The following is a 15155-nucleotide window of genomic DNA, read 5'->3' as shown; positions in this document are numbered from 1 at the left end:
TAAGCATAGTTTGGTTAAAACAAGCATGAGCATGTTACAGTCCTGGAGGATTATTAATGTGCACCTCCTCCTGTAATGGTCCGCTTGTAAATGCTGCTGTGAGAGCATGAACCAACTCTAGCCAATTATACAACTTCATAAAAAATGAGTCCCTGATTCAGACCAAAGCAACACAAGTCTAGGTGTTAAGGAAACCTAAGTGAAACTTTTCTATACTCTACTCAAAGCCAGACTCCATTAATTCTTTTAAAGAGATGGTTCATATTCACTGAAGTCACACAATAAAATAAACTACTGATCTTGGCAGCAGTAGACCAGCATCTCCCATGTTCAGCGAGGTAAAATTGCTGTTTTTGACAATGGAGTCTGGCTTTGAAAAGAGCATTGATAAGTTTCACTTAAGTTCAGTTTTAAATACTAAGGTTTTCGGAAAATGCATGTGGTGGAAGTAACCTACAGAGCATATGTCTGGATAAATGAGACTTGGAATATACTGCACGAGTTATGTGAGAGTTTGTAAACGCATGTTTTGATATAGTTTTACTGTTGATACATGCCGACCCCTTTGACTTTAATTCATCAAGACTTTTCTTTGTTTTTGGATTCTGTGTTCACCATAGCAGTATGCGAGAGAAAAAGTTTTCCTCAGGAATTCAAAGAAGCATGGGGTGAGTAGCTGATATACACACGGTCATTTAGGGGTTGAAGTATTCCTCTAATTAATGATCATATGTTAACAATGCATATGAGTAATGTAGACAGTTTTTGCTTGTAGTGACGAACTTACCGACAATTGTCACCTGACTCTTAAAGATAACAAAGCGTTTTAAAGTCTTTCGGCTCATTCTATCAGTTTTAAGGCCCGTACACTTTAGGCTAGGACAGCAGACACCCAAACTTTGTGTGGCCATTTTGAACAGGTCCAAACACCTTTGCCTTAGGATGTGGTCAAGTGACTCATTGTACACGTAAATTATTTGAATCATACACTTACATCCATCCTTTCTGCAATACTGCTGAAGTTTGAAAGCTTCTTCACCTTAATGACACTGAGTCTTTGACTTTTGTCTGGTTGTTGGATGGGACGATTTAAACTCTTAACAAGAGCAATAAAGTGGAGTGGAAGGGCCTGAGCTCTTGCTCTCAGTTTTTCAATGAAATGTCTAAACACAGAGTTCAACATCAAGAAACTCCACTCAGTGAAGATGCAGACTGATGTCAAGGATGCTGCACAGTTCAAGAACTCAACTCCAAATAGAGGTGGTCCAAGGGCTTTGATCCCTGGAGAAGAGGCAACAGCAGGAGCAGTTATAACCAAATAGTTAAAGTATCTGTGGAATAAGAAAAAGTTGCAGTACTGATGTTAGTAGCACTATCCTGGTTAGAAATGGGAGTGGCTGAGAGTATTAGTGTGGCTTGAAATGCCAGTGGGTGGTGCAGCTCATACCACCTTTAAAATTGTTTGCAAGAGACAGAAGACAGAAATGACATCAAAGGTTTCTGTGCAGCAGGAGGGCACCGTGTGGGAACAAGGTCAAAGTATCCAGCATCACACGTTCTGGAGAATCCATCAAGCCTGACCTTCACAAAGAAGGTCCTGGACTGGATACCCGCTGAGCTCTGTTCGGCAGTCACCTAATCCGTGGAGTGGGCCACTCTAATTTAACCCGTATGCCCAGTGGTTGGCTCTGCCCTGCCCTCCTCTCCTTCCTTTCCATTCACAATGGTGAACCTCCTTCCAGTAACCCAAACCTTCTTACCTCAGTGACTCCTTCACCTCGGAGCACAAAAGACCCTGTTCAGCCCTCCTGCCCTCAATCCCACTTCATAATGCAATGGGGCAGATCAAGGGCAGATCAGAATACCAGCCATGCAGCCAGGTCCTGTTTATGCAGCGAGGTGCTAGGTGCGATCTATACAATGCAACCGCATCCATCTTCCAACCTCGGTCTGACCTTGCATTAGTGAACATCTCCAAGCTCAGTGACAACAGTTTGGCCGTGGCCATGTTCACTGTTGAAATTACACAGAGATTCACAGCTCTACCCAGAAACTGCTGTGACTTTTCCAGCAAAGCTTTCTTATCCACATCTTAATGCAGCGTATCTGTTAAAGGATAACTTCAGTATTTTTCAACCTGGGCCCTATTTCCCCATGTGTATGTGTGCGTATGATTCATGGGTTCAACTCATTCTAAAATTGGTTCAGTATTGAGGGAGGCAGATGCAGCCAGGAGCCGCGAAACGAGCTAAAATGGTAATGGGGGCAAATGCATCCCGTATAATATTTCGGGGCGGCAGTAGCTCAGTCCATAGGGACTTGGGTTGGGAACCGGAGGGTCGCCTGTTCGCCGTCCGGACCAAAATATGAAGCGTGGACTGGTAGCTGGAGAGGTGCCATTTCACCTCCTGCGCACTGCCGAGGTGCCCCTGAGCAAGGCACCGAACCCCCCAACCGCTCGGAGTGCCTGTCATGGGCAGCCCACTCTGACATCTCTCCACTTAGTGCATGTATAGGTCCAGTTTGTGCATGTGTGTGTTCGGACCTGTGTGTAATTGACAACAGAGTGAAAAATTGAATTTCCCCTCAGGGATTAATAAAGTATATAAAATTAAAAATTAAAATTAAAAATAAGTTTGCGCATTAAAAGTGCTTTTTTTCGCCACTGACCGGTTCAGCTCGCCAGTGCTATCTCTGTAGATAGCATATTGTAGCGGCCCTGGGGCAGTGGTGAGTGTGAATGAGTGGAGTCAGCTGTCAGTCAGTGTTGGAGCAGAGAGGGGGAGGGCTGCCCCGCTGGGTACTGTAAGTGAGTATGTGTGTGTGAAGTGTGTGTGTTACGCTAGAAGAGTCAGAGTTTGGGACAGAGTCTTTTACGTGCTACCCCCTGGAGTGTTACCGGAGTTTTTGGAGTGCTCAAATAAACAGGCCTTTTTCCCGAACGCAAGAACAGGATGTTGCGCAACACCCCGTACAGCTTTCATAGGATGCCTTTGTCGGACGGCGAGATGCTGAAGTTGTGGCTAGTTGTGCTACAAATGGATGCTAACACTCCTGTCCAGACACTGCACCTTGCAGACCATCGGGTCTGCAGTGCTCACTTCTCCCAAGATGACTACTGCCAGCTGAAGAAGAGAAGACATCCAATCCCGAAACACCTCTTCTTCAAGAAAACGGCTGTCCCACGAGTAGAGAGAGCTACAGACACAGTGGAGCAAAGCTTGTGACATCACACAGCCCAGAGGTAGGGGAAAGGCTAAGTTAGTATGCTATTTACAGAGATAGCACTGGCGATCTGAACCGGTCATTGGCGAAAAAAGCACTTTTAATGCGCAAACTTATACAGGACGCATTTACCCCCGTTACCGTTTTAGCTCGTTTCGCGGCTCCCGGCTGCATTCGCCTCCCTCAATACTGAACCAATTTTAGAACAGGTTGTACCTATGAATCATACGCACACATACACATGGGGAAATAGGGCCCAGGTTGAAAAATACTGAAGTTATCCTTTAACAATACCCTCTAATAGTTACATTGAAATCATCGAGAAATTTCCATGTAGAACCCACATGCAAAACAAGACTAAGAAATGCAAACGGCTCTTTAGCCCCGTTTCCACTGAGCAGTACGGTACAGTCTAGCTCAGTTCGGTATACTTTCATTTGTTTCCACAGTGAAAAGTTGTGGATGGTACCAATGGAAACGTTCCGTACCGTCCCCATTTTTGGTCCCCTCTCTGTTGGGGTACCTTGCACACAGATCTGGCACTTAAAGGTGGAGCTGTGAACACTGCAGTGAAAACATGTTTACAGCCTGGTACAAGAAAGATTTTGGTCTTTCTAGCTAATTTCAATGTTCATGACAACTGAAAGGGGGTGAATCTTTATATAACTCACCTGTTTAAAAGGCGTTAAGTTACACATGATTTAGGGCATGGTTGCTTTGAGTGACAGGTTGTCTGTGGATTGTGTCCACAGGTTCTCTCAGTAAGACACACCCCTCACTCATCCACAGCTCAACCCTCTTGTCCAGGTATACCCCTCACCACCAAAATTAGCTCATGTATGTGGGTTTTTTAAACAAGGTAAAACCTGCTAAAAATAGTTGTTTGACTCCTTTCCTATTGTCAGTAGGCCAGAGCTGTATGGAGACGTATTTTGACCACCACCATTCATTCTGTGGGAAACGTGAATGTCTGAAATTTCATGACAATCCATCCAGTAGTTGTAAAGACATTTGATCCTGATCAAACAATGCCAATCTGCTGTTTTTTTGTTTTTGTTTTTTTTCCCTTATCCGCTGCGAGGGTCCTAAGGACAGAGGGATGGTGTATGCTGTAAAGCCCTGTGAAGCAATTGTGATATGTGATATTGGGCTTTATAAATAAAATTGAAATTGAAATTGAAGTAAATGCTTAAAAGTAGTCAAGGGATCGCTAACCATCGTCCATCGTCTGGGACATAGCATGACCTAAAAGACCTTAAAGAAAAAGTCGACTTTATGTTGGTACTGGAGGAAAAGTCAGCAAATCATCAAAGTCACTGGGAATCATCCTTTGGTAATCATGAATGTCTGTACAAAATTAGGTCTTCATCCATCCAACAGACACTGAGATACTTCCCCGGATAAGTGAGAACTTTGACCTGCTGTTGGAGGACTGATTGTCTGTGCATCAGAGAGATCAAATATCATGCAAATCCATTAAGTAGTCGTCGAGCCATTTCACTAAAATCCAGAAGGGTCAACCCCATGGTGGCACTAGTGAATCAGGGAATCACCAAAGAAAGTCAGGATTTATTAATCCTGTCATTAATATTGAGATACAAATTGGATAAGCTCCTTAACACTCCTGAAAGACAGACTTAACTTGAGCAATATCAAGAACACCTTTATGCTTTCTTTGGCTCCCAAACCCTAAGAGGAGGGTCCTTGATGGTGACAGTGTTTTGAGGGGTGGGTGGTGGTGGTGGTGGTGGTGGTGGTGGGTTGCACAGATATCCCACACAGGATTAGAGCCACGCTGCTGGAAGAGGAGGAGGGGGAAAATAGAGGGAATGCCCCAGAAACGCAACACCGCCTGACACGTATGGAATGGACTCTTTGCAGCTCGTCTAAGACGCCTGCCAGAACGAGAGGAGATCTGCAGAATCCCATCTTCTCCACGGCCAAGCATTCAGCCTGTGAAACGGAGCTGTACATGCTGAGCACATGTATATTCTGCCTGTAACATGAGCGATGTCCCACTCTATACCTTGTCTTTCAGTCAAGACTCTGAAATGCTCTACACAGTAGTTTACATGTAAGCAGGCCAATATACACTGTGTTTTATGCAGAACATTATGATGTTACAATGAAGCTGACCTTTGACCTTTTGGACATTAAAAATGTCATCACTTCATCATTTTATCCTATTAGACAATTGTGTGAAATGTGTGTTATAGTTAGCATAAGAATTCTTGATTTATGGTCAAAAACATGTTCTGTAAGGTCACTATGACCTTGAACTTTGACCTTTGACCATAATATTCCAATCAATTCATAGTACAAGTGGTCGTTTGTGCCAAATTTGTGGAAATTCCCTCAAGGCCTTCTTGAGATATTGTGTTCATGAAATGAGACGGATGTAAGGTAAGAGTGACCTTGACCTTTGACCACCAAATTCTAATCAGTTTATTCTTCAGTCCAAGTTTGTGTCAATTTTGAAAAAATTCCCTCAAGGTGTTCTTGAGGTATTGCATTCACGAGAATGAGATGGATGCTGGGGTCACACTGATCTTTGACCACCAAAATCAGTCCAAGTGTGCGTTTGTGCCAAATTTGAAGAAATTCCTTCCAAGCAATATTGAGATATGGTGTTCATGAGAATGAGACAGTTGAGGTCACAACAACCTTGACCTTTGACTTCCAAAATCTAATCAGTTCATCCTTGAGTCAGAGGGAAAGTTTGTGCCAACTTTGAAGAAATTTCCTCAAGGCATTCTTGAAATATGTTCGCGAGAATGGGATGTATGTATGGACGACCCCGAAAACATTATGTCTTCGACCGCGGTCTTCGCCAGTGTGGAGGCATAAAAATGTACCAGTAAAATAAACTGAAATAATTATAATTTATTCCTTAGAGAGAAGTGAGAGCACCATTACACAGTACAGGTGGAGTTAAAATGGCAACATGATCTCAAGAAAGAAAACAAGGAATTACCATTAGAATATCGAGATAAACATTTGAGAAACTACAGAAAGCAAACGTGATATAAATTAAACACCATATACTAAACAGCACAAGGCAAACTGTAAAACTGTATCACAGATTAGCAACTATCTAAGATTTTTTTTAAAATCTGTTAATAATCTTTGTTTTTGGTATGACTGAAGGATAAAAGTGAGGATGACTGAAGCACAGATAATATTTTCAAAGTTTTCAAATTACAAAACAACAGTTTCCCTGAAATGTCACATCTCATACACATTTTTAAATCAAACATATCAAGAAGTATCACAACATGCAAACCACCGACTTACCACAATATTACTTTGGAAACAAAATGCTTTGCGCTTATCCCGTTACTTCCCATGTAACCACACGATCATAATATAGTAAAACGCATGTGTCAAGACAGAAAAAACCCAGAAGAGATCTCCAGTTATCGACTACACAAAGTAAGTTGTGTGTCGGAGGAGCGGTCCGGACGGCACTGTACGGCTGCCACAGGACAATGGCACCTCAACACATTTTTAGTAACGCAAGGCGTCACTTGTAATTGGTAGAAATGTGCTCAACTGAAACTTTTTAGCGTGGCAGCTCACTTCACCCGACATGATTTTAAACATGAACTCAATTGCAATATTTAAAAAAGTCTTGCTTGTGGAAGACCTTCCTTATTTTTAACAATATGTATTCATCAACAAATGCAAATACTGGGCCTAATTTACTCTGCAGAAAGGTCAGGGAAAAACTTCAACAACAAATTTTATTTAGAGTCTACGATCAGCCTGACCTGCCTGTCTTTGGACAGCAGCAGGAAACCAGAGTGATTCTTCATATGAAGCTACACAGACCTCCCGAAACATCATTTCTTAGCCACCAAAAAACTGTTTCTCAAGATGTGTCAGTTTCTTAAGATGTTTATGTAAGCTTCTGAAACTCAGCTTCACCAAAATCTACATACAGGGAGCCCACGTCCAGCAACCCAGCAGGTTGGTGGTACTTTATATGAGAAGTTACTATAGGGCAAGTCCATGTCCCCAGCTTTCTATGAATGCAGCATTCCAGCAAAGAGATCCTTCCACTGATTACTGAGGCTGATTGCAAGTGGAGTTTTCAAGTTCTCCCCATGTCTGAGAGGGGTTCCTCTGAATGCTCCTATTTCCTCCTATTGTCCAAAGACATGTGAGTCAGCTAATTGTAAACTCTAACATCCCTTTTCCACTGCAAGAACTTGACAAAACACAACACAACGTGCAGTCACGATCGGCCTAGATTCTGATTTTTCCTCCACTGTTCTCCAACTACTCACTGTACGAGTTCCTGGAAATTAATTTCAGCACTGCTCTGGAGATCCTAAACACAAGTTGCAGGTACTTGCAACTTGAAAGATAATTGAGAACTCTCAATAAAAATATAAGGTCTCCAGGCCCTCATTAGTATTTGGGGAGTGGAACCATTCAGAGGGAGCTAGAATCAGTGGCTGGAGAGATTTTTCGGGGTCTGGCAGAGGCAAACACAAGGTAAAACATAATATCTAAACCTGACAAGGTTCTTAAAATTTCAGGTTGTGAGAGGTACCGGGTTTTGGGCTGTTACATGCCTACAGTGGAAATGGCTGTCAACTAACCGTTCCCAACTCCCTCCCCTCTCTGCTCTGTGATCCAATAACAATTGAGCAGGCTTGGTACCCGATAGATCTTCAGTCAACTTTCCTCTTTCCTGTTATACTTAGATAACGTTATACTATGTGCTTGTTAAAAGTGTTGGAAAAAACTGAGTAAAAGATGTGGCTGGGGGACCTGTAAACACATTACACTGGCGTCATGATGGACACATAAATTGCGTAGTCACATTTTAACTGAGCTACTGTTAGCAAAACACTAGTTAACTAGCTGGCTAACGTATAGCTATGTCAAGAGGAGTTAGCCTAATGTCAGATCACCAGGGGCCGTGCACATGCCGAACTTTTTGCACCCTTAAATTTATTGTTTTCAATGTAGATGTGCGGCAGGTGCGCTCAAATGCTAAAGAAACACCGTTGCAGCATGAACATGTTCCTGAGCACCTATTTTTCTGGGCAAGATGGCTGTGCCCTGAGACTTTTAGAATGCATCAGAGCACACTGCATGTCATGTGACGAGGACTAACCAACCACAGCTAACAGAGCTTTACATCTGTCCCATGAACAATAGGCCTACACACAAAGAGTTCCTGGAGGAAGATCAGCTCAGTCTGCACTCAGGATGTCAGGTAAACAGGCTGTGATATGGTGCTTGTCAAGGTTGCTTCGTAACGTCAGACGCAACCTGCCGCTGTGCTCTTGAAAGCTGGCACAAAAGTAGCTCCCAGCACCTGACCTTGCATTTTCCAGGCAGGTTTCATTCCTCCTAATTTCTATGGTAATGTTTAAGAGATTTGAAAAAGGGCAGACAGTTTGGTTGCTGACATATTTTTAAGATGGCATGACTTATTGTTAGCCAGAAAAGAAAAGGCTCACGCTCCTTTGGTCATATTATTTCTGTAAGGCTACGTTTCGTGTGGCCCCAAAGGAACTTCTGGTGTTACTAATTTGGATATCGATAATGTCTAGCATCCCATCGTGAATCTGTCAATCACATAATGTAGTCCTTGCTGTTGTCTTGTTATAGCTATACTGCCTGGCGCCATGAAACTATCTAATAAACACTGCGGCACCTGCCTGAATGGAAGCGGTGTCACAATGTATCTTTTCATCAATGTCTGACTCAGCGACAGCAACTAAACTGGGTGGGACTTAGGATAGGTCAATTGCTGGTAGGTGGGACTGTGTTTTTACATCTATTCTTTGATTATGAAAACAATCTATGCCAATGTGAGCCACTGCACAACCCCACGTCCTGTGAAACAACAGCCTCTAGAAGTGTCAGGAGAGACTGAGGTAAATGGGTGAGGGTCAGGAACCTGCTGGTTGAACCCATTCTAACCTAAATGCAGCGGAAGTGTCCATGACACAGCAGTGGGTGTGTGGTTACCATACAGGCTGGGCCTCAATGTTTCTCAGCTGCCTCTGCAGGGGGACAGAGAGTCGCTCCATTCACGGGCTGGACGGCCAGAAGACCTGCAGTAACTTGAGCGCCAACGCTCCCTCTTTTCTGTCCCAGACCCGAGCTCACCTCAGACTTGTCTCATCTTTCTGCCAGGGCGTCTTGACTGAGTGGCAGTCATGTGCTCTGTGTTATCCCCCAACGCACTGCATTTGTGAGGAGTTCAGCTTGGGGGGGGGGGGGGGGGGGGGGTTGGGAGTGATCTGAGTGACAGGAAGAAGCGGGGAAAGATCTGTTACTTGTGCACACACTCCTCATGTTACTGGAAAAGAACTTCTCATGGGCAAATCTTTGATAAAAGTTAAAAGAAATGAAGCCTCTTTGAGCCTGTCATGATCATGAAAATGTAAATAAAATGTAATGTTTTTTTGTATGTAATGCAAATATAGACTGTACTCTGGTCACAAACAATTGGCAATATGCAGAAATTAAATAGTCATATGACTCAGCTTGGCTGCAATCATTTCTGCATGATTAAGGTTCATTGTTTGCCACTGTCTTAGAGAATAGATTCATTCAGCATGATTTTCACCCAACTGTCTTCTCCGAGGCATAAAATGTTTCACTGTTCCCTGCTGCCTGAGGACACTGTTCACAGCTTACAGGAAACACTCCTCAGAGTTATCTTCTACTCGCAGAAAATGAACAGAAAAATGAGGAGAAAACACGAAGGGCTGCTGATTACGGTGCAGGAAAGCCAGACAAGGCATTCTGGAAACTGTGAAAGGTATGCACATAGCAGATGGTACTTTTGAAATCCAATTTCCATCTTAACTATTTTTTATCGTCACCCAATTTCAATTTTTTTTCAGTACTCAAAAAAATACTTAGAAGCCCCATGCATGGTGTAAGCCAGGTTGAAGTTTTTCATCCTAAAATCTCAAATCTAATCAAACACTCGAATTATAAAATAGTTTTTAAAGCCAATGTGCAATTTGTGCATTCACTTGGTAATTGCAGCAGCTGTTTTCTTTCTTTGCACCACGTCTGGATTTGCATATTTTTCATAAATGAGACGTAAACTGCAGTCTTACGTCAAGCAACTAAAGCACAGAAAAGTGCGACTCAAGATACAATCTTGGTGAATGTGGAACTCCTACGTGCAAATAAACTATTGTATAGGTTTGTTCAATATGGTGGACAGCAAACATCTTTACATTCAAGGCTGTAAAATATTGCCTTTCTTTTTTTTTTTGTCTAAACAAAAAACAAGGCTCAAGTCAAAGCTTAGTATCCAGTAAGTGTTCATCTATAATTCCTGATGTCCCAAACTAAAGAGCCCTCTGACTCAAACTTCTGAGGAGCTGCAGCGGCTTTTCACTCTGGGCACCACTAGAATCTCATCCCCGTCTCGGATGCTGTAGGAATGGAGGGCCCGACTGGCAAACTTCAACTCCTCTGGTCCCAAGACTGAACACATCTCTCGGTTGATGTAGAAGAGCCTGATGCCATTCGTGGGCAGCTGCAGCAGAGTTCGAAGGAGTTTCTTTAGGTCGCCCACTGTCTGCTCCAGACGAAGGCTGACAGCCTCCACCCTGTCGCCCCAGCGAATGTCCACCATGGTGCTGCGGGGGCTCAGGTCCACCTCCGCCAGCGGGGCCAGTTCACCGTACTTGGATACAAGAATGTGGTACCTGGAAGAAAGCAGGGCTCAAGTCAGATCACTGAAGGGTTTGGTTTTTGTTGTTGTAAACATTACTGAAAAACAAGTAAGTTTTCAAGAAGATTTTAAAAATTTAAAGTTGCAATTACAATTTACATCCATGTCTGTGAAAACATGAATGCTTCACACACATCTTCCCCCCTGGCAGCACAGATCTATTAAATCAGGGCAGACTCAAGGTGGACACCCAAGATTAGTGACACCTATTCAGTATCTGACCAAATGTCTCCCCTTCTGTTCCTGAGATATGATGTTGAGGAATGGACAGAAAAGTGTTTTTGCAGAACATTATGATGTCACAGTGAAGTTGACCTTCGACCTTTTGGATCTAAAATTTTGTCATTTCATCATTTTATCCTTTTAGACATTTGTGTGAAATTTTATCACAATTAGCACAAGTTAGTTGGTTAGTTAGTAGCAGTTTATTTCCACATGTAAGCTGCAAATAAACAAAATAGTCATACAATGACAAACAGACATTAAAAAAATGTTAGTAAAGGAAGAATGAAAACTGAACAAAATATAATGATTTGATTTACATGTCCAAAAAGGAGCGGGAGAAAGTAAGAATTCTTGAGTTATGGCCAATAAGATGTATGTGAGGTCATGATGACTTTGAACTTTGATCTTCGACCACAAAATCATTATCAGTTAATTCTTGAGTACGAGTGGACGTTTGTGCCAAATTTGAGGAAATTCCCTTGAAGCCTTCTTAAAATATCATGCTCACGAAAAGACTGATGGAAGGTCACAGTGATCTTGACCTATGACCACCAAATTCTTTTCTTTTTTTTTTCTTTTTTTAAAGATATTTTTGGGTATTTTTAGCCTTTATTTGACAGGATAGGCAAGTGTGAAGGGGGGAGAGAAAGAGGGGGAGTGACATGCAGCAAAGGGCCACAGGCTGGAGTCAAACCCAGGCTGCTGCGGCAACAGCCTTGTACATGGGGCGCCTGCTCTACCACTAAGCCACCAACGCCCCGATGACCACCCAATTCTAATCAGTTCCTCGTTGAGTCTAAGTGGTCATTTGTGCCAAATTTGAATAATTCTCTTAAGGCGTTCTTGAGATATCCCATTCACAAAAAACAGACGGACAGATGTATGGACGGACGGCTAGACAACCTAAAAACACAATGCCTCCTGCCACAGCTATCCCGGACATGGAGGCATAAAAATGCAACAGAGGAGTGAGGGTGCAACTCTTGTAGGAGACTACGTAGACACATAGTGCGTGACATGGGGGGTCAGGGGACATGGGGAGACTGAAGCCCTGATCACACAGGATGCGTAATTAGTATTTAGTTCCTAAAATGTTGAGGCAGAGGGTACTTGCTGTAGCTCTGGTTGAGGGTGAGAGGCTGTCAGCAAATAGTTTGTTGGGCACAGGGAAATGGAGATCTGTGTGGGTACACGAGACCCTAAAGAAGACGGTGGATCAAGGGGAGTACCACCAGCTGGTCCAGGAACGTCTTCAAAAAACGCAAGAAAGTCCAGTTGCATTCGATATAGCATTTATGACTTAATTCTCATTAAAAACAATTACAAGCTGCAGCTCTGGCTTAGAGGTAGAGTGGGTCGTCCACCAATCAGAAGATCAGTGGTTTGATCCCTGGCTCCTCCAGTCTGCAAGTATCCTTGAGCAAGATACTGTCCCGATGATGCTTCCATTGGTATGCCAGTGTGTTAAAAACTGAGTAGCAGGTGGCACTTTGTATGGTTGCCTCGGCTACCAGTGTATGAATGTGTGTGTGAATGGGTTAACGTGACTCGTAGTGTAAAAAGCGCTTTAGTGGTCGGATGACTAAAAAGGCGCTATCTGGTGCAATGCAGGTCCATTTACATCTAAAACACGTCCTGTGTGATCAGGGCAGGACTGACCAGACTGACTGACCAGTACTCAGTGTCGCAGGGATAGTGAGCTGGTAATCAGAGCAAACCAGCCACGAGAAACTACATTCTGTTTCTCTGCTGGTAAGTAGTAGCATTTCATGTCTCCGTCTACTGGTGGGCCATCATGATTAGAGTATGCATGCATAATATGATGTTAACTCTACAGAAGATGATGATCACTAAACTTAGGTGGGGTAAAGAAATGGATATATTGATATAATTATTGGCCAAATGAGTTGTTATATATCAGCAAATCTGATATCGGCAAAAAAATCCACTATCTTGCATCTCTTATTATCACCACACAAAACTCAATACGAGACAGATTCTGTGTAGCATATAAGAAATCTCGCTTTACCCCGCCTATGTGATGCGTTACATCTGTGCCCAATGTAATTTGGCTGAAAGACACAACATGTTAATTAGTGAGCTGACAAGTGTATTTTGATCCACATGTACCCTGTGGTCTTTTTTATCAGTCCCTATGGTAATGCAGAGGAGGGTGAGATGCAACAGGGGCCCCTGTCTGGACTCAATCCAGAGACATTGCAGTTATGCAATCTTTTATACTTTCTGGTCTTTCTGGCCAAGAGGAGGCCTGTAACAGTGAGTGATATCATTTTTTGTCTACCATATAAGAAGCAGAGGGAATATCAAGGTCTATTTATTAAAAAAAAAAAAAAAAAAAAAAAAAAAAAATCTGTTCCCATCACCCACTATTACATCTTCTCTTTTTCGATGTGCCAACTCCTCCACCTCAGCCCAAACTGTTTCATGCTAAATTTCAGCTATTTCCTTATAGTCTTGATGTTTCCACGCAGGTTATTTTAAAAGCAAATTAAAAATGGGCATAAAAACAGGTAAACGGAGACCTTGAGTGTGTTTAAGAGGCAGAGAAACACTGCGTTCTCTGCCTCTTGCTTGCCGTGAGAAAGCTCTCAGCCACCTCAGGGGAATGCGTGTTCGAGATAAGGACCCAGGAACGATTAAATAAAATCCAGGAGAAAAGGCCTGTGCTTTCAAAGCTACTGTAACAGCTGGGCCAATCAAAGCAATTTCCCTTCCCTCCCCCAAAAACTTCCCCACAAAGCCATTCCCCCTGGCCTGGGGTTTCTGGCCAAAACTTGTGGTCCACCATGGGAATTCTCCTCTAATGCCACAGTGCACAAAGTGCCATTCTAAGAGAAGCCATTTAGCTAAAAGGCTTCATTTAAGGTGGTAAGCATAGTATAATGGGGCAAATAATGCTGCAGGTGATAACAAGTCAGCATTCCGATTGTCTTTTCCAGCATTCTTCGGTAATGGGCAGTAAAGTAGTGGCGGGAATAACAAGTTTTGGAGCTGATACAGGAACTATCTAGCCCAGATCTTAACTGACTTCTCTTAAGGTGTTTGGTCCTGCCTCATTCTCTCATTTCTCTAGTTGAAAGATGACCTGCTTCAAAAGTTAAAATGTTGATTTCCCCCTTTTCCCTCTCAGACTGGCCCTCAAAATCCACTGTTCCCAGTCCAGTCCCCTTTCAGTCCCTCTCTACTTATTCTACTGGATACGCCGACTCTCAGATTACTTTTTCAACCCAGTCCTCTCTTTCACTCTTTCCTTGCAACTAATCCTTCCTGTCCAGCCAACACATTTCTTCCTTTATATTTCTGTCTCCTAGTCCCACAACCCCCCACCCCTTTCCCAGATTATCCACCATTCTCTGTACGTCCTAAATGGATTATTGAGGTATATCAGTCTCTATCAGTCTGATTTATGGTTTGAGCTACTGAGTTGAGTTACTCAAAGCCAGGCTGTGTCAGATGTGTTCACCTGAGAGGCTGTGACCCACCCTGCAGAGCTCTGATTGATCTCTGGGGGTAGCAAGGCCGCAGCCCTGTCCGAGAGGAAAGAGGATAGCGGTGTGTTCACTGCTCACCCAGCGTGTTCGACACCCCCATAACACCCACATGCTGTCATGCTAATCCCTAACCTTGGACCTACACTGAGAACCTGGCTCCAAACCAAGACCACCAATGCATAGAGGCAGTTTACAAACAGGAGGAGAAGAGGAACATGGGGACTGGTAAAATGAACATCTCTGAAGGCCTTTGGATGGTTTGTGGCAAAGTATGATGGACATGTGACATGGTTTAAAATATGCACAGCACGGGGTGTACAGGTATAAGACACTTCAATGCATTTTAAGATTATTTTTTAACAAAATTAAAGACATATTTTTGGACAAATCATCTTCGTATTCAAGCACTGTGGGTGAGTATTAAGGTAGGAAGTATGTATGTAGTGCCAAGCAGAGTAGGGCTGCGCAAT

The 15155-nt window shown here is 43.1% G+C and overlaps 1 protein-coding gene across 2 annotated transcripts in view; it reads right to left on the bottom strand.

The window, feature by feature from the left end:
- Positions 1 to 6088: 6088 nt before the first annotated feature.
- The window catches only part of LOC144458259 (tubulin-specific chaperone cofactor E-like protein), a 35900-nt gene continuing 26833 nt past the window's right edge, over positions 6089 to 15155 (bottom strand). For both annotated transcript variants that reach the window (XM_078172302.1, XM_033642148.2), the window contains exon 8: positions 6089 to 10922. In XM_078172302.1, the coding sequence (XP_078028428.1) occupies positions 10577 to 10922 (346 nt within the window). In that variant the 3' untranslated portion in view covers positions 6089 to 10576. The remainder of the gene's footprint in view (positions 10923 to 15155) is intronic.

This window comes from Epinephelus lanceolatus, chromosome 11, assembly GCF_041903045.1.
Source record: "Epinephelus lanceolatus isolate andai-2023 chromosome 11, ASM4190304v1, whole genome shotgun sequence".
NCBI classification, from domain to species: domain Eukaryota; kingdom Metazoa; phylum Chordata; class Actinopteri; order Perciformes; family Serranidae; genus Epinephelus; species Epinephelus lanceolatus.
Note: the sequence above shows the minus strand (reverse complement) of the source record. Positions and strands in the feature narration are given on the sequence as shown.